Below are 27,589 nucleotides of genomic sequence, written 5' to 3'. Positions count from 1 at the left end.
AGGCTACTGAGACAGACAGTGATGTGGCACTCAGTGGTGAGGCTGAGGCAGACTGCAATGCATTCTGGAGAAAGAAGAAGAGGAGGCAGACAGAGAGGAGGCAGACAGAGAGGAGGCAGACAGAGAGGAGGCAGACAGAGAGGTTAGCACAAGGGCCCCGTGAGAAAATCTGTACTAGCCTTATCGAACAAGCAAAAAATAAATATGAACGTCTCCACATGGTCTATCTTCCATACCGTCCAACATTAAAATGCAAACAACACAACACTAAAAATGTCAGACGTTTTCATTTTGTCGCTGATGCTACGTGTCAGTGTTAAACCTTCTCTCATATCTCCCCCCCTTTCAGAGGTATGACATTACAACTGTATAGCTAATGGCCTCGGTGTTTGCAGATGGCCTGAGGTGAATGAAGCAGCCGGGGGGTTAATGATGGGTTGTTCTCCAAATAGCATTTCAAGGTAATGAGCTTCACCCCCCCCCCCCCCCCCCCTTCCAGAACCTCACTTAAACTCAAAACCCTAGTTACAGCCTTGGGTGGGATGACCAGAGGGTGGACTGAAGAGATCTCTTCCTCTCTCATCTTCCCTGCTGAGGGTGGAGCGGAGAGGGCGGGATGACCAGAGGATGGAGCGGAGAGATCCCTTCCTCTCTCTCATCTTCTCTGCTGAGGGTGGAGCGGAGAGGGTGGGATGACCAGAGGGTGGAGCAGAGAAATCCCTTCCTCTCTCTCATCTTCTCTGCTGAGGGTGGAGCGGAGAGGGTGGGATGACCAGAGGGTGGAGCGGAGAGATCCCTTCCTCTCTCATCTTCTCTGCTGAGGGTGGAGCGGAGAGGGTGGGATGACCAGAGGGTGGAGCAGAGATATCCCTTCCTCTCTCTCATCTTCTCTGCTGAGGATGGAGCGGAGAGGGTGGGATGACCAGAGGGTGGAGCAAAGATATCCCTTCCTCTCTCTCATCTTCTCTGCTGAGGGTGGAGCGGAGAGAGTGGGATGACCAGAGGGTGGAGCAGAGATATCCCTTCCTCTCTCTCATCTTCTCTGCTGAGGGTGGAGCGGAGAGGGTGGGATGACCAGAGGGTGGAGCAGAGATATCCCTTCCTCTCTCTCATCTTCTCTGCTGAGGGTGGAGCGGAGAGGGTGGGATGACCAGAGGGTGGAGCAGAGATATCCCTTCCTCTCTCTCATCTTCTCTGCTGAGGGTGGAGCGGAGAGGGTGGGATGACCAGAGGGTGGAGCGGAGAGATCCCTTCCTCTCTCATCTTCTCTGCTGAGGGTGGAGCGGAGAGGGTGGGATGACCAGAGGGTGGAGCAGAGATATCCCTTCCTCTCTCTCATCTTCTCTGCTGAGGGTGGAGCGGAGAGGGTGGGATGACCAGAGGGTGGAGCGGAGAGATCCCTTCCTCTCTCATCTTCTCTGCTGAGGGTGGAGCGGAGAGGGTGGGATGACCAGAGGGTGGAGCAGAGATATCCCTTCCTCTCTCTCATCTTTTCTGCTTAGGGTGGAGGAGTGGAGAGGGTGGGATGACCAGAGGATAGAGGGAGAGATCATCTGCCCTGTAAGAGCCTTATTCACTGTGAAAATGTCCCTCGTCCACTTAGAACCTAAAACAGAGAATGCTGTCATTAAAATTCCAAACATTCCTCCAAATGTACCGCATGAAAGAACAGGACACTGCCGACAGGACACTGCCGACAGGACACTGCCGACAGGACACAGTGGCTGCTGGTTTTATGGTTTGGGACGTGCCATCCTTGAGAGGCCACGTGTAATGGAACAATTCTGGTTTTAAAGGCGGTTTTACATAATACCACTGCAGACTTGACTTTCACTGTGGGGAAGATCAATATGATCAAATATAAAAAATGGACCGAATGGACAGAAAGTACGGCCAACTGGAGTTCAGATAACGGCTGCTTTTGAGTAGGAGGTGGGTGAGAATTGATTTCTGACATAACAGCACTCTACACTCAGCATCTCCTGAAGACTCACACAATGAATGATTGCCTACACACCGGGGTCCCTTAGTCCCTTTCCTTAATGCTAGTGTTAAACTTAGTCTACTCCCTTTCTTTCTTCTGTGATAGACAGGTACTCACCGTAGGTGTCAGTAGTTCACAGGGGCGTCTCCCTCTTGTATAAGGCAGCGCTGGTGGGCCCTTCAAACTGCAGCTTGATGGCCTGTTTCAGGTTGAGCTGGGGGTCCGTGGTCGTCATGACCACCATGCAGGCAGCAGATAAGGCACTACTGGACTTTATAGACATCTTCTGGTTCTCCTCCCGTGTCTCTCTCTGGGCCAGGCTCTGGAGCTCGTAGGGGTAGCCCATAGGGAGACAGTTCCTGTTTTTGGGGCCATCTTGTCCAGGCGTCACCCCTAGAGAAGCCATGACAGAGTTCCACCTCCCCCCTTCGTACTGAGACCTCTCCTCCTGGATCAGGCAGGGGGGTTTGTGTTTACTGGGATAGTCGAACCCTATTGGGCAGCCTTTGTAAGGCTGCTCAGAGTCATGTACCGTGGCCGTGATTGTGCAGAGGGTGGGTGGAGGAGGGCTGGCCTTAGGGCATCGGGCCCTGCGGCTGCTGCTGTGCAGGCTGCCAAGGGCGGAGTCTGGCGGAGGCAGGGTGGAATGCCGAAATCGGCTGCGGGGGAGGGAGTGCTGCTGGATCTGCTGGGTGAAAGACAGGCTGTCAGCGGGGACGGTCTGCACCGTGGCCAGGGAGTGGGCTGTTGAGGAGGATGTCTGGGAGCTCTGGATGGAGTGGAAGTGCTCGGCTGTGGAGCCTGGGGAGCAGGAGGCCGAGGCTGAGGAGGCCGAGGCTGAGGAGGCCGAGGCTGAGGAGGTGGAGGCGCCAGCCTCGTTACTCTCTGAGCAGGTTGAGTACAGGATCTTCACAGTGGATGACTTGGGCGACCGGGTGTTCGATTGGGGCAGAAGGCCTGAGTACGGTTTGGCTCCGTAGCTCTCCAGCATCCTGACGATGGTGAAGTGGCTCCGCTTTCCGGCTACCTTGACGGGGCTGCGGCCGTACTTGTCTATGTGGTCTGGGTTGGCTCCTCTCTCCAGCAGCATAGCCACAATGTTGGCGTGGCCCTCCTGAGCCGCGATGCTAAGTGCCGTGGCCCCCTGCTGGCGGCAGGCCAGATCCACGTTGACCCCCCTGACCTCCAGGAGCAGACAACCAGGCGCCACATGACCGCGCCAGGCTACGGAGTGCAGGGGGGGTCGTCCCTCCCCATCCTGGGCATTAGGGTCCGCCCCATGGCTCACCAGCAGCCCCACCGCCTCCAGGTTGCCCTGCCAGGTGGCCACGTGCAGCGCCGTACGCCCCTCCATGTCCCGGGACTCCAAGGGCACACCCCCTTTCTCTATGAGGAGGGCAGCCATGTCCAGATGTCCCTCCAGAACCAGGAGGTAGAGCAGCGGACGGCCCTCTGCGTCCCGTACGTCTGTGTCCGTGCCCCGCCTCATCAGTAGCTCCACCACCTCAGCGTGGCCCTCCAGGGCGGCGGCGCTCAGCGCAGAGTGGCCGTCGTACGCCCGGTGGTCGATGGGTGAGCGGTGGTCCAGCAGCAGCCTCACTGTGCCACAGTGGCCCTCCTGCGCAGCCAAGATGAGGGGCGTCCGTCCCTCGATGTCCATCTCTCCGACACGAGCCATGCTCTCACTCTCCATCAGGATGGCACAGATCCCCCGGTGGCCCTCGCAGGCGGCGGCGTGCAGCGGGGTCCAGCCCAGATCATCTTTATGGTTCTCATCCAGCCCTCGGTCCAGGAGAGCTCTGACCACCTCCACGCTGCCCTGTGCTGCTGCCAGGCTCAGAGCTGTACGACCCTCCCCATCGATGCTATCCACCGTAGCGCCCCAGAACAGCACCCTGCCCACTGTTTTAGTATGGCCCATGGCGGCAGCCGCCAACAGCGGGGTGACAGCAGCAGAAGCGGCGGCGGCATGTGGCCCGGCACTCTCGTCTACGTCGGCCCCAGCCTCTAATAACAGTTCTACCACCTCCTCGTGACCTTCATACGCTGCCAGCAGCAGAGGGGTCATCCCATTCCTGTCCCTGTGCCCCGGGTCAGCCCCTCTCTCCAACAGCAGGCTGGCCACGTCTCCATAACCTTTGACCCCGGCTGCTGTGGGCACACAGAGCGCAGCCACGGACAAGGCAGTACGTCCGTCTCCATCGGCCAGGTCAACCTCTGCACAGTGGTCTAGCAGGATCTCTACTGCCTCCCTGTGTCCCATGTAGGCGGCAGCGATCAGTGGCGTGCGGCCCTCCCGGTCTGCCATGTCCACCTGCGCTTTGTAGTCCAGCAGTGTGAGGAGGATCTCCTCATGACCCCCCCAGGCTGCCGCCCTCAGCGCCGACCGGCCCTCTGCATCACACCCGTCCACGTTCGCCCCCGCATCTAGCAGCAGGTGCACTGCCTCAGTGTGACCCCCCCAGGCCGCTGACCGTAAGGCTGTCCAGCCCTCGCTGTCCGCGTGTTCCACCATCCTCACGGCGGCCTCCGGCTGCTGACCCCTGGCCCAGTCCAGCAGCATCCCCAGCACCTTAACATGGCCCTGCCTGGCAGACAGCGTCAGGGGTGTCTGGCCCTGGTGGTCACTGATCAGAGGGTCAGCCCCTCGGGACAGGAGCAGGGCGGCCACGTCGGCTGAGCCTGCGTGGGCTGCGCTGGCCAGCAGGGTGCGTCCATCTGTGGGGTCGGTCCGGTTCACACTGACCCCGCTGTCCAAGAGCACCCTCATTGAGTCCTGCCTCTCCAGCACCCGCCGGATGATGGTCCCCCCTTGTCCTGCACAGTGTACCCCCGTGCTGGGGCCTCTGTCTGGGGCGCAGGAGGGAGGGAACACCCCACTCTTCATCAGCAGCTGGAGGACCTCCTGCTTGACCAGGACAGGGGGCTGAGAAGCAGGGGAAGAGGGGTATGAGGAGCTAGCCAGAGGGGGCACATCTGCCCACAACAGCCATAGGGCCAGGAGGGCAGGTTTGTCCTTGTGCATGCCTGAGCTGATCAGGTGTGAGCCCATCTGACAGGTGTCCTCTGTGTTAAGGTGTGGGGCGCGCAGGGTGAGAGCCATGGCCAGCATGGTGTGTCCCTCAGACACGCTACACAGATACTTCTGGGTGCAGTACTTCACGTCCGTCAGCCACTCTGCAAAACTAGCATGGAACAGAAGCTTGCTGCCTCCCGGCCCGTCAATGAGCAGCGTAGACAGAGCCTTTAGCCTGCTCTGGAAGTCCATAGGGCTGAGGGACATGTCTTGGGTCCAGGTGGCGGTGTAGATCTCCTGGGTAGTGAAGGGCCTAGGGGAGGCTAGGAGGGCGTTGAGGAGGGGCCTGACCTCAAGGAACAGGCACCTGGGGAAGAGTCTCTGGCAGAGCCACAGGTAGAGGCCGTTGAGGGTCCCGGGGATGTCTCGGATCTCCCGGAGCCCAACCAAGGCGCCCGCCACGCCGTCTAGCACCTGCTCCAGAAACAGGAAGCAGCCGCCACTCTTGATGTGCAGCAGGTTGAGCATGTCGGCTGTCTCGGGGGTCAGCTGACGGCGGAGCGCCCCTTCCTGGTCCAGCCTCCGCAAGATGTACTGCTGCACGTCCCGCACTGGCGCCGGCTTCCGCAGGTCATCCAGACACAGCTTACGGAAACCTGGAGGAGAGAGAGCGAGAGAGAGACAGAAAGAGAGAGAGGAGAGAGACTTATTGAAACTCACTTAGATTATTTTTCTGTTTTAGGAAGAGGTATTGGACTTCCCTGCAAAGACAGATGTATAACGTGCATTGAACTGCTGTCAGGCCAGGGAATCAGTTGAAGTCGGAAGTTGACATACATCTTAGCCAAATACATTAAAACTCAGTTTTTCCACAATTGCTGATATTTAATCCTAGTAAAAATGCCCCGTTTTAGGTCAGTTAGAATCACCACTTTATTTTAAGAATGTGAAATGTCAGAATAATAGTAGAGAGAATGATTTATTTCAGCTTTTATTTCTTTCATCACAATGCCAGTGGGTCAGAAGTTTACATACACTCAATTAGTATTTGGTAGCATTGCTTTTAAATTGTTTAACTTGTGTCAAACGTTTAGGGTAGTATTCCATGAGCTTCCAACAATAGGTTGGGTGAATTTTGGCCCATTCCTCCTGACAGAGCTGGTGTAACTGAGTCAGGTTTGTAGGCCTCCTGGCTCGCACACCTTTTTTCAGTTCTGCCCACAAATTTTCTATAGGATTGAGGTCAGGGCTTTGCGATGGCCGCTCCAATACCTTGACTTTGTTGTCCTTAAGCCATTTTAACACATCTTTGGAAGTATGCTTGGGGTCATTGTCCATTTGGAAGACCCATTTGCGACCAAGCTTTAACTTCCTGACTGATGTCTTGAGATGTTGCTTCAATATATCCACATAATTGTCCTTTCCTCATGATGCCATCTATTTTGTGAAGTGCACCAGTCCCTCCTGCAGCAAAACACCCCCACAACATGATGCTGCCACCTCCTTGCTTCACGGTTGGGATTGTGTTCGTTGGCTTGCAAGACTCGCCCTTTTTCCTCCAAACATAACGATGGTCATTATGGCCAAACAGTTCTATTTTTGTTTCATCAGACCAGAGGACATTTCTCCAAAAAGTACGATCTTTGTCCCCATGTGCAGTTGCAAACCGTAGTCTGGCTTTTTTTTATGGCGGTGTTGGAGCAGTGGCTTCTTCCTTGCTGAGCTCCCTTTCAGGTTATGTCGATATAGGAATCGTTTTACTGTGGATATAGATACTTTGTACCTGTTTCCTACAGCATCTTCACAAGGTCGTTTGCTGTTGTTCTGGGATTGATTTACACTTTTCGCACCAAAGTACATTAATCTCTAGGAGACAGAATGCTTCTCCTTCCTGAGTGGTATGATGGCTGCCTGGTCCCATGGTGTTTATACTTGCGTACTATTGTTTGTACAGATGAACGTGGTACCTTCAGGCGTTTGGAAAGGTCTTGGCTGATTTCTTTTGATTTTCCCATGATGTCAAGCAAAGAGTTTGAAGTTAGGCCTTGAAATACATCCACAGGTAGACCTCCAAATGACTCAAATGATGTCAACTAGCCTATCAGAAGCTTCTAAAGCCATGACCTCATTTTCTGGAATTTTCCAAGCTGTTTAAAGGCACAGTCAACTTAGTGTATGTAAACTTCTGACCCACTGGAATTGTGATACAGTGAATTAAGTGAAATAATCTGTCTGTAAACAATTGTTGGAAAAATAAATTGTGTCATGCACAAAGTAGATGTCCTGACCGGCTTGCCAAAACTATAGTTTGTTAACAAGACATTTGTGGAGTGGTTGAAAAACGAGTTTTAATGACTCCAACCTAAGTGTATGTAAACCTCCAACTTCAAATGTATGTATATATATATATATATATATATATATATATATATATATATATATATATATATATATATATATATATATGTATATATATACACTATATATACAGTGGGGAGAACAAGTATTTGATACACTGCCGATTTTGCAGGTTTTCCTACTTACAAAGCATGTAGAGGTCTGTCATTTTTATCATAGGTACACTTCAACTGTGAGAGACGAAATCTAAAACAAAAATCCAGAAAATCACATTGTATGATTTTTAAGTAATTAATTTGCATTTTATTGCATGACATAAGTATTTGATCACCTACCAACCAGTAAGAATTCCGGCTCTCACAGACCTGTTAGTTTTTCTTTAAGAAGCCCTCCTGTTCTCCACTCATTACCTGTATTAACTGCACCTGTTTGAACTCGTTACCTGTATAAAAGACACCTGTCCACACACTCAATCAAACAGACTCCAACCTCTCCACAATGGCCAAGACCAGAGAGCTGTGTAAGGACATCAGGGATAAATTGTAGACCTGTACAAGGCTGGGATGGGCTACAGGACAATAGGCAAGCAGCTTGGTGAGAAGGCAACAACTGTTGGCACAATTATTAGAAAATGGAAGAAGTTCAAGATGACGGTCAATCACCCTCGGTCTGGGGCTCCATGCAAGATCTCACCTCGTGGGGCATCAATGATCATGAGGAATGTGAGGGATCAGCCCAGAACTACACGGCAGGACCTGGTCAATGACCTGAAGAGAGCTGGGACCACAGTCTCAAAGAAAACCATTAGTAACACACTACGCCGTCATGGATTAAAATCCTGCAGCGCACGCAAGGTCCCCCTGCTCAAGCCAGCGCATGTCCAGGCCCGTCTGAAGTTTGCCAATGACCATCTGGATGATCCAGAGGAGGAATGGGAGAAGGTCATGTGGTCTGATGAGACAAAAATAGAGCTTTTTGCTCTAAACTCCACTCGCCGTGTTTGGAGGAATAGAAGGATGAGTACAACCCCAAGAACACCATCCCAACCGTGAAGCATGGAGGTGGAAACATCATTCTTTGGGGATGCTTTTCTGCAAAGGGGACAGGACGACTGCACCGTATTGAGGGGAGGATGGATGGGGCCATGTATCGCGAGATCTTGACCAACAACCTCCTTCCCTCAGTAAGAGCATTGAAGATGGGTCGTGGCTGGGTCTTCCAGCATGACAACGACCCGAAACACACAGCCAGGGCAACTAAGGAGTGGCTCCGTAAGAAGCATCTCAAGGTCCTGGAGTGGCCTAGCCAGTCTCCAGACCTGAACCCAATAGAAAATCTTTGGAGGGAGCCGAAAGTCCGTATTGCCCAGCGACAGCCCCGAAACCTGAAGGATCTGGAGAAGGTCTGTATGGAGGAGTGGGCCAAAATCCCTGCTGCAGTGTGTGCAAACCTGGTCAAGAACTACAGGAAACGTATGATCTCTGTAATTGCAAACTAAGGTTTCTGTACCAAATATTCAGTTCTGCTTTTCTGATGTATCAAATACTTATGTCATGCAATAAAATGCAAATTAATTACTTAAAAATCATACAATGTGATTTTCTGGATTTTTGTTTTAGATTCCTTCTCTCACAGTTGAAGTGTACCTATGATAAAAATTACAGACCTCTACATGCTTTGTAAGTAGGAAAACCTGCAAAATTGTCAGTGTATCAAATACTTGTTCTCCCCACTGTACATACGTATGTGGACAGGCTATTTCAGCCACACCTGTTGCTGACAGGTGTATAAAATTGAGCACACAACCATGCAATCTCCATAGACAAACATTGCCAGTAGAATGGCCCGTACTGAAGAGCTCAGTGACTTTCAACTGACTGAGGCCCAGTCATAGGATACCACTTTTCCAACAAGACCGAGTTCCATACTGCCTCTGTAAGCAATGTCAGCACAATACCTGTACGTCGGGAGCTTCATGAAATGGGTTATTTGGGTTATTAAAGCCCATGATTTCGGAATGAGATATTCGACGAGCAGGTGTCCCCATACATTTGTTCATGTAGTGTGTATATATACAGTACCAGTCAAAAGTTTGGACACACCTACTCATTCAAGGGTTTTTCTTTATTTTTACTATTTTCAACATTGTAGAATAATAGTAAAGACATCAACACTATTAAAATACCCATATGGACTCATGTAGTAACCGAAAAAGTGTTAAACAAATCTAAATATATTTTAGATTTTAGATTCTTCAAAGTAGCCACCCTTTGCCTTGATGACAGGTTTGCACACTATTGGCATTCTCTCAACCAGCTTCATGAGGAATGCTTTTCCAACCGTCTTGAAGGAGTTCCCACATATGCTGAGCACTTGTTGGCTGCTTTTCCTTCATTCTGCAATACAACTCATCCCAAACCATCTCAATTGGGTTGAGGTCGGGTTATTGTGGAGGCCAGGTCATCTGATGCAGCATCATCACTCTCCTTATTGGTCAAATAGCCCTTACACAGCCTGGAGGTGTGTTTTGGGTCATTGTCTTGTTGAAAAACAAATGATAGTCCCAACTAAGCGCAAACCAGATGGGATGGCGTATCGCTGCAGAATGCTGTGGTAGCCATGCTGGTTAAGTGTGCCTTGAATTCTAAATAAATCACCAACAATGTCACCAGTAAAGCACCCCCACACTATCACACCTCCTCCTCCATGTTTCACGGTGGGAACTAGACAAGCGAGATCATTTGTTCACCTACTCTGCATCTCACAAAAACACGGCGGTTGGAACCAAAAATCTGAAATTTGGACTCATCAGACCAAAGGACAGATGCCCACTGGTCTAATGTCCACTGCTTGTGTTTCTTGGCCCAAGCAATTCTCTTCATATTATTGGTGTCCGTTAGTAGTGGTTTCTTTTCAGCAATTCGACCATGAAGGCCTGATTCACGCAGTCTCCTCTGAACAGTTGATGTTGAGATGTGTCTGTTACTTGAACTCTGTGAAACATTTATTTGGGCTGCAATTTCTGAGGCTAGTAACTCTAATGAACTTATCCTCTGCAGCAGAGGTAACTCTGGGTCTTCCTTTCCTGTGGCAGTCCTCATGAGAGCCAGTTTCATCATAGCGCTTTCAAAGTTTTAATAATTTTACGGATTGACTGACCTTCATGTCTTACAGTAATGATGGACTGTCGTTTCTCTTTGCTTATTTGAGCTGTTCTTGCCATAATATGGACTTGTTCTTTTACCAAATAGGGCTGTCTTCTGTATACCACCCCTACCTTGTCACAACACAACTGATTGACTCAAAGGCATTAAGAAGGAAAGAAATCCCACAAATTAACTTTTAACAAGGCACACCTGTTAATTGAAATGCATTCCAGATGACTACCTCATGAAGCTGGTTGAGAGAATGCTAGCTAAAATATTAACTATAATGCCAATCCGTAGATTAACGTTAGTAGCACCCCGATCTCCTTCCGCAAAATCTTTTCCGTCTCTTTCTCCTGCGAATGACGGGGACGAGGGCTTGTTCTGGTATCTGGAGTAAATCCCTCTCGTCCGACTAATGAAAGAGAAATTCTTCATCCAATTTAAGGTGAGTCATCGCTGTTCTGATGTCCAGAAGCTCTTCTCAGTCATAAGAGACGGTAGCAGCAACATTATGTACAAAATAAGTTACAAACAAAACAATAACAAAAAATAAAAAATAGCACGGTTGCTTTAAGAGCCCATAAAATGGCAACCATCTTTCGTGGTGTTGAGCAGGATTGTGTTGGTGTCAGAGCTCTACAGTATTTAACAGTGTTGAGCAGGATTGTGTTGGTGTCAGAGCTCTACAGTATTTAATGGTGTTGAGCAGGATTGTGTTGGTGTCAGAGCTCTACAGTATTTAACGGTGTTGAGCAGGATTGTGTTGGTGTCAGAACTCTACAGTATTTAACAGTGTTGAGCAGGATTGTGTTGGTGTCAGAGATCTACTGTATTTAACGGTGTTGAGCAGGATTGTGTTGGTGTCAGAGCTCTACAGTATTTAACGGTGTTGAGCAGGATTGTGTTGGAAATAGAGTCTCTCTCTCCTCTCCAGAACGGACGTCTTCAGATGTCACCCACCCTGTGATAATGAGAGAGTGGGGTGTTTCTGTGCTTTGTTAAAACGAATGTAGTGCTGTGTGGGCAGTAAGAACTGGCATTCAGCACGCCTGACAAGGACAGGAATACAATGGTTGGTCCCCTCGCTGCTTTGTTCCTGATCACGCCACAGTTGATCAAAATTAGCATTTTCTAACACTACCCACATTCTAATGACATTCAAATGTATTTTTGTTTTGTTGACCTTTTGTAGAAAAGCCTGACTTGAGATATTGTCCATGCTATATGCTTGTGGAAAAGCCTGACTTGAGATAGTGTCCATGCTATATGCTTGTGGAAAAGCCTGACTTGAGATATTGTCCATGCTATATGCTTGTAGAAAAGCCTGACTTGAGATAGTGTCCATGCTATATGCTTGTAGAAAAGCCTGACTTGAGATATTGTCCATGCTATATGCTTGTAGAAAAGCCTGACTTGAGATAGTGTCCATGCTATATGCTTGTGGAAAAGCCTGACTTGAGATATTGTCCATGCTATATGCTTGTAGAAAAGCCTGACTTGAGATAGTGTCCATGCTATATGCTTGTAGAAAAGCCTGACTTGAGATATTGTCCATGCTATATGCTTGTAGAAAAGCCTGACTTGAGATATCGTCCATGCTATATGCTTGTAGAAAAGCCTGACTTGAGATAGTGTCCATGCTATATGCTTGTAGAAAAGCCTGACTTGAGATATTGTCCATGCTATATGCTTGTAGAAAAGCCTGACTTGAGATATCGTCCATGCTATATGCTTGTAGAAAAGCCTGACTTGAGATATTGTCCATGCTATATGCTTGTAGAAAAGCCTGACTTGAGATATTGTCCATGCTATATGCTTGTAGAAAAGCCTGACTTGAGATAGTGTCCATGCTATATGCTTGTAGAAAAGCCTGACTTGAGATATTGTCCATGCTATATGCTTGTAGAAAAGCCTGACTTGAGATATTGTCCATGCTATAGGCTTGTAGAAAAGCCTGACTTGAGATAGTGTCCATGCTATATGCTTGTAGAAAAGCCTGACTTTAAATATTGTCCATGCTATAGGCTTGTAGAAAAGCCTGACTTGAGATATCGTCCATGTTTTATGCTTCAGGCTGGCCAGGTACTCTAGTGGTTAGAGCATTGGGCCAGTAACCGAAAGGTTGCTGGATCGAATCCCCGAGCTGGATCGAATCCCCGAGCTGTAATTCCCCCAAGGTTGCTTAGCAGTTCAGACGTCTTTTTCTGTTCCGTATTGTTTGTGTCCTGTATATATATTTACACCTCTCTTCACTTATCTTTTATTTATTTTATTATCCAAGAACTCAACTACAAAAGCTTTCCTGCAAAAGCTTTCCTGCAACCCGCTTCACCAATTACTAAAAAGTAATATTTACCTCAAACTGAAAATCCATCGTGGAAGCCAGCCAGGGGCTAATTCAGAAGCTAGCCTGAAAGCTAACCAGTAGCTACTCCGATAGCTAGCCAGAAGCTAATCTGTAGCTGCCCCGAAATTAGCCGGTTTGCTGGCTAGCGTTGGTTTTCAGCTGCCCTCGTGTTGTGGTCATCAGCTATTCCTTTAGCTCGATAATCTACCGGCACTTTTGTGCAACGCGACTCGGACCGGAGCATTCCGGGACTTTTCTTCTCTCTCAGTTTCCCCGGATTCCAGCCGCAGGCTCTGGTCACTTGCACCTTGACTTCGCAGCTAGCTAGCTGCAAACCGTGTGACGATTGGCTTACGTCGACCCCGGAGCATACTCAAATCATCCTGGAGCTAGCCAGCTGAGGAGTTCCATCACCATCCGGACACGTTTCTTTTGTTGCTGCTGCAGATACGGAACCCCACCGGGCCTTCACGTCTGACTGCCGACGTTATCTGCCCGAGGGATTTATCCAACTGGCACCTCCGTCCCGACGTTACCTGAACGCTCACCTGAGGCCCGCTAATCGTTAGCTGTCTTATCGGCTGCTACCTGAATAAGCATACCGGACAACTATTATTTATTTTTATTTTTTATTTATTTTTTTTCTCCTTGGGTCACTATATCTATTCTGCCAATTTGGATTGATCCCCTCTTCCACACGGAACCCCACTACACGGAACCCCACTAACTTACCGACGGAAACGCACGAGGTATCTACAAACAGACCTCCATCCCATGCTGCTACCGAGAGCCACATACCCGGCCAGCTGTCTGGATCGCCACGACCCCAACCAACCTCTACTCACTGGACCCTTATTGATCACCCGATTAAGCATGCCTCTCCTTAATGTAAATATGCCTTGTTCATTGCTGTTCTGGTTAATGTTTATTGGCTTATTTCACTGTAGAGATTCTAGCCCTGTTCACTATACCATATCCAACCTCTCAGTTCCACCACCCACATATGCGATGACATCACCTGGTTTCAATGATGTTTCTAGAGACAATATCTCTCTCATCATCACTCAATACCTAGGTCTACCTCCACTGTATTCACATCCTACCATACCTTTGTCTGTACATTATTCCTTTAAACTATTTTATCGCCCCCAGAAACCTCCTCTTACTCTCTGCTCCAGTAGCTCTAGGCGACCAATTCTCATAGCTTTTAGCCGTACCCTTATCCTACTCCTCCTCTGTTCCTCTGGTGATGTAGAGGTGAATCCAGGCCCTGCAGTACCTGGCTCCACTCCTATTCCCCAGGCGCTCTCTTTTGATGACTTCTGTAACCGTAATAGCCTTGGCTTCATGCATGTTAACATTAGAAGCCTCCTCCCTAAGTTTGTTTTGTTCACTGCTTTAGCACACTCTGCCAACCCGGATGTTTTAGCCGTGTCTGAATCCTGGCTTAGAAAGACCACCAAAAACTCAGATATTTTCATCCCCAATTACAAGATTTTCAGACAAGATAGAACGGCCAAAGGGGGCGGTGTTGCAATCTACTGCAAAGACTGCCTGCAGAGTTCTGTCTTAATATCCAGGTCTGTTCCCAAACAATTTGAACTTCTACTTTTAAAAATCCACCTCTCTAAAAACAAGTCTCTCACCGTTGCCGCCTGCTATAGACCACCCTCTGCCCCCAGCTGTGCTCTGGACACTATATGTGAACTGATTGCCCCCCATCTATCTTCAGAGTTCGTGCTGCTAGGCGACCTAAATTTGAACATGCTCAAAACCCCAGCCACCCTACAATCTAAGCTTGATGCCCTCAATCTCACACAAATTATCAATGAACCTACCAGGTACCACCCCAATTCCGTAAACTCGGGTACCCTCATAGATATCATCCTAACAAACTTGCCCTCCAAATACACCTCTGCTGTTTTCAACCAAGATCTCAGCGATCACTGCCTCATTGCCTGTATCCGTAATGGGTCAGCGGTCAAACGACCTCCACTCATCACTGTCAAACGCTCCCTGAAACACTTCAGCGAGCAGGCCTTTCTAATCGACCTGGCCGGGGTATCCTGGAAGGATATCGATCTCATCCCGTCAGTAGAGGATGCCTGGTCATTTTTTAAAAATGCCTTCCTCACCATCTTGAATAAGCATGCCCCATTCAAGAAATTTAGAACCAGGAACAGATATAGCCCTTGGTTCTCTCCTGACCTGACTGCCCTTAACCAACAGAAAAACATCCTATGGCGTTCTGCATTAGCATCGAACAGCCCCCGTGATATGCAACTTTTCAGGGAAGCCAGAAACCAATATACACAGGCAGTTAGAACAGCCAAGGCTAGCTTTTTCAAGCAGAAATTTGCTTCCTGCAACACAAATTCAAAAAAGTTCTGGGACACCGTAAAGTCCATGGAGAATAAGAACACCTCCTCCCAGCTTCCAACCGCTCTGAAGATAGGAAACACTGTCACCACCGACAAATCCACTATAATTGAGAATTTCAATAAGCATTTTTCCACGGCTGGCCATGCTTTCCATCTGGCTGCCCCTACCCCGGACAACAGCACTGCCCTCCCCTCTGCTACTCGCCCAAGCTTCCCCCATTTCTCTTTCTCCCAAATACAGTCAGCTGATGTCCTAAATGAGCTGCAAAATCTGGACCCTTACAAATCAGCCGGGCTAGATAATCTGGACCCTTTCTTTCTAAAACTATCTGCTGAAATTGTTGCCACCCCTATTACTAGCCTCTTCAACCTCTCTTTCGTGTCGTCCGAGATCCCCAAAGATTGGAAAGCAGCTGCGGTTATCCCCCTCTTCAAAGGGGGGGACACCCTTGACCCTAACTGCTACAGACCTATATCTATCCTACCCTGCCTTTCTAAGGTCTTCGAAAGCCAAGTCAACAAACAGATTACCGACCATTTCGAATCCCACCACACCTTCTCCGCTATGCAATCTGGTTTCAGAGCTGGTCATGGGTGCACCTCAGCCACGCTCAAGGTCATAAACGACATCGTAACCGCCATCGATAGGAAACAATACTGTGCAGCCGTATTCATTGACCTGGCCAAGGCTTTTGACTCTGTCAATCACCACATCCTCATTGGCAGACTCGACAGCCTTGGTTTCTCTAATGATTGCCTCGCCTGGTTCACCAACTACTTCTCTGATCGAGTTCAGTGTGTCAAATCGGAGGGTCTGTTGTCCGGGCCTCTGGCAGTCTCTATGGGGGTGCCACAGGGTTCAATTCTTGGACCGACTCTCTTCTCTGTATACATCAATGATGTCGCTCTTGCTGCTGGTGATTCTCTGATCCACCTCTACGCAGACGACACTATTCTGTATACTTCTGGCCCTTCTTTTGACACTGTGTTAACAACTCTCCAGGCGAGCTTCAATGCCATACAACTCTCCTTCCGTGGCCTCCAACTGCTCTTAAATACAAGTAAAACCAAATGCATGCTCTTCAACCGATCGCTGCCTGCCCCTGCCCGCCTGTCCAACATCACTACTTTGGACGGTTCTGACTTAGAATATGTGGACAACTACAAATACCTAGGTGTCTGGTTAGACTGTAAACTCTCCTTCCAGACTCACATCAAACATCTCCAATCCAAAGTCAAATCTAGAATTGGCTTCCTATTCCGCAACAAAGCATCCTTTACTCATGCTGCCAAACATACCCTTGTAAAACTGACCATCCTACCAATCCTCGACTTCGGTGATGTCATTTACAAAATAGCCTCCAAAACCCTACTCAATAAATTGGATGCAGTCTATCACAGTGCCATCCGTTTTGTCACCAAAGCCCCATATACTACCCACCACTGCGACCTGTACACTCTCGTTGGCTGGCCCTCGCTTCATACTCGTCGCCAAACCCACTGGTTCCAGGTCATCTACAAGACCCTGCTAGGTAAAGTCCCCCCTTATCTCTGCTCGCTGGTCACCATAGCAGCACCTATCTGTAGCACGCGCTCCAGCAGGTATATCTCTCTAGTCACCCCCAAAACCAATTCTTCCTTTGGACGCCTCTCCTTCCAGTTCTCTGCTGCCAATGACTGGAACGAACTACAAAAATCTCTGAAATTGGAAACACCTATCTCCCTCACTAGCTTTAAGCACCAGCTGTCAGAGCAGCTCATAGATTACTGCACCTGTACATAACCCATCTACAATTTAGCCCAAACAACTACCTCTTTACCTACTGTATTTATTTTATTAATTTATTTTGCTCCTTTGCACCCCATTATTTTCTGTCTCTACTTTGCACTTTCTTCCGCTGCAAACCAACCATTCCAGGGTTTTTTTTTTTTTTTTAGTTTTATTTTACTTGCTGTGTTGTATTCACTTCACCTCCATGGCCTTTTATATTTTTATTTATTTATTTTATTTATTTATACATATATTTGTTTGCCTTCACCTCCCTTATCTCACCTCACTTGCTCACATTGTATATAGACTTATTTTTTTTTCACTGTATTATTGACTATATGTTTGTTTTACTCCATGTGTAACTATGTGTTGTTGTATGTGTCGAACTGCTTTGCTTTATCTTGGCCAGGTCGCAATTGTAAATGAGAACGTGTTCTCAATTTGCCTACCTGGTTAAATAAAGGTTAAATAAAAATAAATAAATAAATGGTACAAATCTGTCATTCTGCCCCTGAGCAAGGCAGTTAACCCACTGTTCACCGGGCGCTAAAAGACGTGGATGCTGATTAAGGCAGCCCACCGCACCTCTCTGATTCAGAGGGAATTCAGTTGAAGGCATTCAGTTGTACAACTGAAAAGCCTGGAAGAAAAGGCCTGATTTGAGATATTGTCCGTTTTGGAAACACATCGACTCTGTCAGCTGATGACCCTAAGGGCACTACAGCTGTTCCAATCACCTTTACAGTAAACAACCATGTTAGGCTGTGTATTGGCAAGAATGGCGGCGGATAACTTTGTTTCATGTTTACAAAAGCTAGTAAAATACTAATTCAACCGGTCTGGGTAGCAGCCTGAGGGGGTGCTTTCAAACACAAGCCATCTCACTCCACATACACTACCAGTCAAACGTTTGGACCTACTCATTCAAGGGTTTTTCTTAATTTTTTACTATTTTCTACATTGTAGAATAATAGACATGGAAACTATGGAATAACACATATGGAATCAAGTAGTCACCTTGTTAAAAGTGAATCTATGTAATGTCTTTCCATCTTAATGCATTTGAGTCAATCAGTTGTGTTGTGACAAGGTAGGGGTGGTATACAGAAGATAGCATTATTTGGTAAAAGACCAAGTCCATATTATGGCAAGAACAGTTCAAATAAGCAAAGAGAAACGACCTTCGATTATTACTTTGAGACATGAAGGTCAGTCAATGCGGAACATTTCAGGAACTTTGAAAGTTTCTTCAAGTGCTGTCGCAAATAACCATCAAGCACTTTGTTGAAACTGGCTCTCATGAGGACCGCCACAGGAAAGGAAGACCCAGAGTTACCTCTGCCGATGAGGATAAGTTCATTAGAGTTACCAGCCTCAGAAATTGCAGCCCAAATAAATGCTTCACAGAGTTCAAGAAACAGACACATCAACTGTTCAGAGGAGACTGTGTGAATCAGGCCGTCATGGTCTAATTGCTGAAAAGAAACCACTACTAAAGGACACCAATAAGAAGAAGAGACTTGCTTGGGCCAAGAGATGTTTGGTTTCAACCACCATGTCTTTGTGAGACGCAGAGTAGGTGAATGGATGATCTCTGCATGTGTAGTTCCCACCGTGAAGCATGGAGGTGTGATGGTGTGGGGATGCTTTGCTGGAGACACTGTCTGTGATTTATTTAAAATTCAAGGCACATTTAGTGGGACTATCATTTGTTTTTCAACAGGACAATGACCCACCATGTGGAAACTCCTTCAAGACTGTTGGAAAAGCATTCCAGGTGAAGCTGGTTGAGAGAATGTCATCAAGGCAAAGGGTGGCTACTTTGAAGAATCTCAAATTTAAAATCTATTTTGATTTGTTCAACACTTGAGAGGAATATTTACACCTGCATTGCTGTTTGGGGCTTTAGCACTTTGTGACATCAGCTGATGTAAGAAGGGCTTTATAAATACATTTTACAGAGACAGTCCACACATACCTGAGAACATCTTACACACAGCCTTGTTCTGTCTGCGTACAGAGCAGACCAGGAGCAGCCAGCTGGGGAAGAGGTGCTGGTGGCTAGACAGGAGCTCTGAGATAGAGCTGTACCTCCCTGGAGCCCCAGCACTGACCCCATACTCACATCCCGAGTCCAGGGAGTCCACAACCAGAAACAAGGGCTGCCCTGGAGGAGGGAGGCCCAGCAAAGGCAATAACACTGCCCTGGAGAGAGAGAGAGAAATTAACAGATCAGATTTTTATTTTACCTTTATTTAACTAGGCAAGTCAGTTAAGAACAGATTCTTGTTTACAATGTCGGCCTAGGAACAGCGGGTTAACTGCCTTGTTCAGGGGCAGAACGACAAATATTTACCTTGTGAGCTCGGGGATTCGATCTAGCAACCTTTCGGTTACCGGCCCAACGCTCTAACCACTAGGCTACCTTCCGCCCCAAATAGCTGCAGTAATATACATAATTGCATCGTTCAGTGACTGACTGTCTGAACACGAATGTCCATGGTTGAAGCTACTGTAATGAAACATAGTGAAGGCTGGTGTCATAAAGGTAGAACAGAACTGTGGTATCAACCGTGGGGTTTTTCCTGAGGAAACAGCTTCTACATTCACCAGGGCTATGGGTGTTACATCTGTCCTGCTCAGGCAAGCCTTTCAAGCCCACTCGCCCTGGTTCAACTCCCTCACCCAGTCTCACTCCCTAACCCTGTCTCCCTAGGCCAGGGTAGAGTGATCCAGTGACTCAGGTCTAAAGAAGCTCTGGGATTTCCTGTACCGCCCTGGGCACACACACACACACACACACAAACACACCAACACACACACACGCACACACACACACACACACACACACACACACACACACACACACACACACACACACACACACACACACACACACACACACACACACACACACACACACACACACACACACACAGGACTGTAGTCTCTGCCAGCCTTCTTATCAAAAGCCCTGTTCTACAGCTGTAGATTTACTAACTGTAGCATAGTAACAACAGACACAGTGGATTTACTAACTGTAGCATAGTAACAACAGACACAGTAGATTTACTAACTACAGCATAGTAACAACAGACACAGTAGATTTACTAACTACAGCATAGTAACAACAGACACAGTAGATTTACTAACTGTAGCATAGCAACAACAGACACAGTAGATTTACTAACTGTAGCATAGTAACAACAGACACAGTAGATTTACTAACTGTAGCATAGTAACAACAGACACAGTAGATTTACTAACTGTAGCATAGTAACAACAGACACAGTAGATTTACTAACTGTAGCATAGTAACAACAGACACAGTAGATTTACTAACTACAGCATAGTAACAACAGACACAGTAGATGTACTAACTGTAGCATAGTAACAACAGACACAGTAGATTTACTAACTGTAGCATAGTAACAACAGACACAGTAGATTTACTAACTACAGCATAGTAACAACAGACACAGTAGATTTACTAACTGTAGCATAGTAACAACAGACACAGTAGATTTACTAACTACAGCATAGTAACAACAGACACAGTAGATTTACTAACTGTAGCATAGTAACAACAGACACAGTAGATTTACTAACTATAGCATAGTAACAACAGACACAGTAGATTTACTAATTGTAGCATAGTAACAACAGACACACCTGGACAGGATACCTCTACAGGGTTCTATAGTCCTCTGGGACGGAGGTGGGCTTCACACCATACCTAGGCCATGTGACATCCACGCAGTGTACTGTGTGTGTGTGTGTGTGCGTGCGTGTGTGTGACATAATGAGGGCGATGACACGATGGTGCTGTATTTTGTTTTAACACCGTCTCTCACACCTGGTAGTACAGTACAACACGCTGCAGCAGACGTAGAAACCTAACGAAGTGATAAATGTGACACGTTAAAACGTTTTGTAACCACATATATATAAAGTGTTTGATAGGTTGAGACTGTGTTAAAAAGAAGAAGAAGAAGGTACTATTCACAGAGAGAGATGAATAACAGCCTTGGTCATTCACAAACATTCAACAATGGAGTAACACTCCTACGCTTCAATGATCTCTCTTAGAAGTATCCAAAGGAAGGTGTCAGCTAATGTAAACGTAAGATATAGTCTAGTGAACACAATTGTAAAAGTCTCCCTCCCCTCCCCCACTACTCACGCTGAACAATACACTAAGCTCAAGTTTTATGTAAAAGCACTTAGTGCCTTTTGAGAGAGGGGATGTGAACGCAGGCTCCAGTCTAAAACCATTTAGGTCACAGGCTTTATCACACTTATGGTATAAGTGGAGCACACCCTGTGTATGTGAGCACACGCCGTGTGTGCACAGAACCAGGTTAATGACCCTTTAATTGACTCAGGGCTTCCTGCCCCATCCTGTCATCGTGGTACTGGCCCGAAGGCTGACCTTTGAACCCACAGCCCTGCTGTGATTGTACAGTGTAAGCTAAGCGGGTTGTTATATGTTGTTAACGACTCTAATGGCTACAGCTATCATTTATATGGTGTTAACGACTCTAATGGCTACAGCTAGCATTTATATGGTGTTAACGATGCTAATGGCTACAGCTAGCATTTATATGGTGTTAACGACTCTAATGGCTACAGCTAGCATTTATATGGTGTTAACGATGCTAATGGCTACAGCTAGCATTTATATGGTGTTAACGATGCTAATGGCTACAGCTATCATTTATATGGTGTTAACGATGCTAATGGCTACAGCTATCATTTATATGGTGTTAACGATGCTAATGGCTACAGCTAGCATTTATATGGTGTTAACGATGCTAAAGGCTACAGCTATCATTTATATGGTGTTAACGATGCTAATGGCTACAGCTAGCATTTATATGGTGTTAACGATGCTAATGGCTACAGCTAGCATTTATATGGTGTTAACGACTCTAATGGCTACAGCTAGCATTTATATGGTGTTAACGATGCTAATGGCTACAGCTAGCATTTATATGGTGTTAACGATGCTAATGGCTACAGCTAGCATTTATATGGTGTTAACGATGCTAATGGCTACAGCTATCATTTATATGGTGTTAACGATGCTAATGGCTACAGCTATCATTTATATGGTGTTAACGATGCTAATGGCCACAGCTATCATTTATATGGTGTTAACGATGCTAATGGCTACAGCTAGCATTTATATGGTGTTAACGATGCTAATGGCTACAGCTAGTATTTATATGTTGTTAACGACTCTAATGGCTACAGCTATCATTTATATGGTGTTAACGATGCTAATGGCTACAGCTAGCATTTATATGGTGTTAACGACTCTAATGGCTACAGCTAGCATTTATATGGTGTTAACGATGCTAATGGCTACAGCTAGCATTTATATGGTGTTAACGACTCTAATGGCTACAGCTAGCATTTATATGGTGTTAACGATGCTAATGGCTACAGCTAGCATTTATATGGTGTTAACGACTCTAATGGCTACAGCTAGCATTTATATGGTGTTAACGATGCTAATGGCTACAGCTAGCATTTATATGGTGTTAACGATGCTAATGGCTACAGCTAGCATTTATATGTTGTTAACGACTCTAATGGCTACAGCTAGCATTTATATGGTGTTAATGATGCTAATGGCTACAGCTATCATTTATATGGTGTTAACGATGCTAATGGCTACAGCTATCATTTATATGGTGTTAACGATGCTAATGGCTACAGCTATCATTTATATGGTGTTAACGATGCTAATGGCTACAGCTATCATTTATATGGTGTTAACGACTCTAATGGCTACAGCTAGCATTTATATGGTGTTAACGATGCTAATGGCTACAGCTATCATTAATATGGTGTTAACGATGCTAATGGCTACAGCTATCATTTATATGGTGTTAACGATGCTAATGGCTACAGCTATCATTTATATGGTGTTAATGATGCTAATGGCTACAGCTATCATTTATATGGTGTTAACGATGCTAATGGCTACAGCTAGCATCTGTTCAAATTCAAGGATCCTCTGTATATGCTTTCACCGTCACTCCAAGCTCGTGTTTCCTCTGATAGTGTTCACATGACAGTGGCTCAACTGCAGCCACTTTCTCTCACTCAGGCTCCGAATGCACACAGCTCCCTCCAGGCTATGGGTCAGGGGAATATGGAATGTAGCCCTATACTTCACACCAGAAACACAGCAAACAGAAGAGGGAGAGCGTGAGCGTTCCTCCGCCGTGCACAACCATCCCCAGAGTCAGCACGACAGCAGCAGACAGACAGAGAGGGTCCTCGTAAGAATGGCGACCTCACCAAGCGGTACCAACGACTCCGTTTTTGCGACTCGAGGCAACGCATTTTTCATGTCTTTGTTCTTTTTTTCTGAAAGGACGTGTCGTAAATAGCATTGTAGCATTCATTCATACTGGAGGACCATTGTGAGAGCGTTGAATGGCTTGTATTATTAGGGGAGAAATAAATAAATAAATAAACCAAGGAAGCGAGACAATCACTTGCTTTTTTTTCTGTGGTACTTTTGGCCCTCTTTGTTTGACTGAGCAGCACTAGCAGTGACAGGCTTTTAGAAGTACAGTGTAAATAGAATCTGAATGTCAATGCAATTTTTATTTAACCTTTATTTAACTAGGCAAGTCAGTTAAGAACAAATTCTTATTTACAATGATGGCCTACCAAAAGGCAAAAGGCCTCCTGTGGGGACGGGGGCTGGGATGAAAAAGTAATATATATAAATACAAATATATAGGACAAAACACGCATCACGACAAGAGAGACAACACAACAGTACTTAAAGAGAGAACTAAGACAACAACATAGCAAGGCAACAACACATGACAACAACATGGTAGCAACACAACATGACAGCAGCACAACATGGTAAGAGCACAAAACATGGTACAAAAATGATTGGGCACAGCCAACAGCAGAAAGGGCAAGAAGGTAGAGACAACAATACATCATGCAAAGCAGCCACAACTGTCAGTAAGAGTGTCCATGATTGAGTCTTTGAATGAAGAGATGGAGATAAAACTGTCCAGTTTGAGTGTTTGTTGCAGCTCGTTCCAGTCGCTAGCTGCAGCGAACTGAAAAGAGGAGCGACCCAGGGATGTGTGTACTTTGGGGACCTTTATCAGAATGTGACTGGCAGAACGGGTGTTGTATGTGGAGGATGAGGGCTGCAGTAGATATCTCAGATAGGGGGGAGTGAGGACTAAGAGATGACCAGTTTACAGAGGAGTCTAGAGTGCAGCGATATGTCTTATAAGGAGCAATGGTGGCAAATCTGATGGCCGAATGGTAAACTCCCTGTTATCTGTAGGAAGTAGTCTAGGACAGTTAACTAGGAGAAGCTTGATGGTTGTGTAATTTATTTCACTTTCCAAATACATTACGCTAATGCGACTATTCATATGTTACTGTGAAAGTGTGACTATTATGTCAAATCAAGCAATGGGTATTTTTCCCAGACGTATTTATCAATCTGAGTCACTCAATGTTTGAGTTTGACAACCCTTGAAATGTCTCTATAGAAATGTCACATCCGCTTCTGCAGACAATGTATTGAATTCACATCAAAGCAGAGCAATTCACAAAGTCGTCTAGATAAGTTGATTAGTAACGCTAGAGAGTAATAGAGGGGGTATAGAGTGCAGACCTTTTGAAGGTGTCATCCGGGTCCCTCTGGCAGTGTAGGGGCTCCAAGGTGGGAGCCACCAAGGGGTTGTCCAGTGTGTCCCTGTACCCCAGGGGGAGGAGGGGGCTGACCCTCAGCTGATCCACCAGGCCCAGGACAAACCTCCACACCGCCATGCTCCTCCCATCCTCCCGCTGGCAGAAGTGAAACCCCAAACAGCGGGGTGCCAGCCCGACCCCCAGCCCTGCGTCCGATGTGGGCCATACTGCCTCCGTGCATAGGGCTGTCTTCCCTGCCCCGGGCCCCCCAGTTACCAGGACCCCCGGGGGCCGGCCGGGAGTGGACCTGGCCTCCAGACAGCGCCGGAGCTTTTCCAGGGCCCATTCCCGGCAGTAGAAGCGGCGGCCCCGTAGCAGGCTGGTGCTATGGCTGCTACCACTCATCGGGCCCCTGGGAACCAACCAGGAGACACTCCACCACGGGCCCAACGTCCCATACTTCTCTCTCCAGTTCCTCTTGTACTTTTGCTTTTGATAAGAATGGACAATTGTAGACTATTATATGGATTATACACCTCTGGCAGCTTTGGTAGTGTCAGGATACTTTCCTTGAGTGTCCTAAAAGTTCTGCGTCAGATGTTATGTTCTGGTGGCTCCTCCAGGTACCATCCTAGTCCCTTAATCCTTCCCCTGTGGTCAATTAGGATCAGTCCTCTGGACACTCAGGTGTGTGGAGTGAGATCCTTTAGTCTCTCCACAGGTTCCTCCAGTCAATCAGTGTGTCTCTGCCATCTCAACCGGGGTCCGCAGGTGAGAAATACAAGGAAAAGGTTAATGGATAGAAAACAGAATAGAGCTGCGGCTGCTACACGGTTCCAGTACCGACTCTGTTTTTCACACTGCTGCTCCTCTCCTCTGTCTGAGAGAGAGAGAAAAAAAAGAGAGAGAGACAGAGAGAGTGTCAGACCGTGAGAGATCGCGACGAGGGATCACCCCAGATAAGATATCCTTGTTCTGCCTCCCTCCGTGCTGCTGCTGCTGAAAGTCCTGCTTTCTCTCGTTGCGATTCCTACATTTGTCTCAAAGTTTCTTCCCTCTCCGTACAGTTGGCTCAGATGAAATTCCCTCCTCTTTCACACGCCCTCTCCTTCCCTCCCTCCCTCTCTCTCCCTTTCCCCCCTCTCTCTCTCCCTCTCTCCCTCCCCCTCTCTTTCTCTCCCTCCCTCCCTCCCTCTCTCCTCCCCCCCATTTCTCAGCATGTCAGGGCATGTATTGAAGCAGAGTGGCATTTAAACTGTGAGTCAGAGACAGGGAGGGAGAGTAACGAAAAGAAGAAGAGAGAGCATATTGGAACGTGATCGATCTAAAGAGAGGAGGAGTTGGATTGCTTGTTTGGGGTCAAAGTTCATCCACAGCAGCATGCTATAACTGAGGCTTTCACACCGCTCCAGGGTCCCTCCTGTCCAGGGATTGGCTCAGGGAGGGAGGGAGGGAGGGAGTATGTGAATGAGCTCCAGAACTCCTGTATAAGTACACCTCACATGGTTATTGTTAAACAGATGTGATGAAGCAGAACCCATGCTGCTGTTATTGCAGGATTCAGGATGGAACCAACCTTTAACTAAGTTGCTGACAAAGCCACTTTATGTAGTCTGACTGTTTCCACATTTTGTGAGGAAAGCATGCGAGGCTCAGAGAGGTGTTTTCAAAAATGCTACTTTTGAGTTTTTAACAGTTATATCATTGTTTTATTATGAACTATCTATGAGGTAATGTAAAAAGAAAATACATGAAATTGGTCATTCTCTGTGACATCCAGATAATCTAGGGTATTTGTTCAAAGCCCTCTGTGAAGACTTAACTAGTCTATGGAAGAATGTCAATTACATTATATTACTTCAGTGAATCAATCCATAATGTATCAAATCAATACATGAACCAATCAATCAATTAATCAATCAGCTTCTTTCAACTCAAAAGCCCCTATAGGATACTGAGTCTTGTAGAATCTGTTAACGTCACTTCCTGTGCTGGAAGGAACAGCTAGGTACCTGATGGGTAGTTCACACAGCGGCCTGACCACATGATCTGTCGGTCTGATCACATGACCTGCCCCGAAATGAGGAAGATAGTAGAAACCAGGCAAAACTGAGGACGCACGGATGAGATATAAACTAGCAGCAAAAAAAAAAGAAACATGGTCATCTCAGCTTGCCAGAGTGAATTCTATTGTAAGTAGTTAGCTAACTAAAAATGTTTGAGAAAAGCTACATCATACCATACATTTGACATACGATTATTTTGTAGTTAGCTAGCTAAATCCGTGTACTAGCTAACTAACGTAGCTAGTAGTAACAGTAGTGAGTTAGTCCAATTATGTACGCTGCTTAATGGGCCCCCTTGCCTGCCTAAATTGTAATGCGTTAGCTAGCTAGCTCAGAACCACGTAGCTACACAACACGACCAAAAGTATGTGGACACCAGTCGGAGTTACAATTCATCCCAAAGGTGTTCGATGGGGGTTGAGGTCAGGGCTCTGTGTAGGCCAGTCAAGGTCTTCCACACCGATCTCGACAAACCATTTCTGTATGGACCTCACTTTGTGCATGGGGGGGATTGTCATGCTAAAGAGGAAAGGACCTTCCCCAAACTGTTACCACAAAGTTGGAAGCACAGAATCGTCTAGAATGTCATTGTATGCTGTAGCGTTAAGATTTCCCTTCACTGGAACTAAAGGGCCCAAACCATAAAAACCTCCCCAGACCATTATTCCTCCTCCCCCAAACGTTACAGTTGGCACTATACATTGGGGCAGGTAGGGTTCTTCTGGCATCCGTCAAACCCAGATTAGTCCGTCGGACTGCCAGATGGATTAAGATGGCGCCGACAGACATGGTCGCCTCACTTCACGTCCTTAGGAAACTATGCAATCA

At 46.9% G+C, this 27,589-nt stretch overlaps 1 protein-coding gene across 1 annotated transcript; it reads right to left on the bottom strand.

The window, feature by feature from the left end:
• Nucleotides 1–480: 480 nt before the first annotated feature.
• Nucleotides 481–25,787, bottom strand: LOC139538946 (ankyrin repeat domain-containing protein 50-like). Its single transcript, XM_071341535.1, has 4 exons — nucleotides 24,679–25,787; nucleotides 18,985–19,211; nucleotides 2,102–5,656; nucleotides 481–1,606 (listed from the first exon to the last, which is right to left on the bottom strand). Exons 1-3 carry the CDS (start codon nucleotides 25,098–25,100, stop codon nucleotides 2,118–2,120), a joined length of 4,188 nt encoding a protein of 1,395 aa, XP_071197636.1. The 5' UTR covers nucleotides 25,101–25,787; the 3' UTR covers nucleotides 481–1,606; nucleotides 2,102–2,117.
• Between the last annotated feature and the right edge of the window lie 1,802 nt (nucleotides 25,788–27,589).

The sequence above is a fragment of the Salvelinus alpinus genome, chromosome 14, assembly GCF_045679555.1.
Source record: "Salvelinus alpinus chromosome 14, SLU_Salpinus.1, whole genome shotgun sequence".
NCBI lineage: Eukaryota > Metazoa > Chordata > Actinopteri > Salmoniformes > Salmonidae > Salvelinus > Salvelinus alpinus.
Note: the sequence above shows the minus strand (reverse complement) of the source record. Positions and strands in the feature narration are given on the sequence as shown.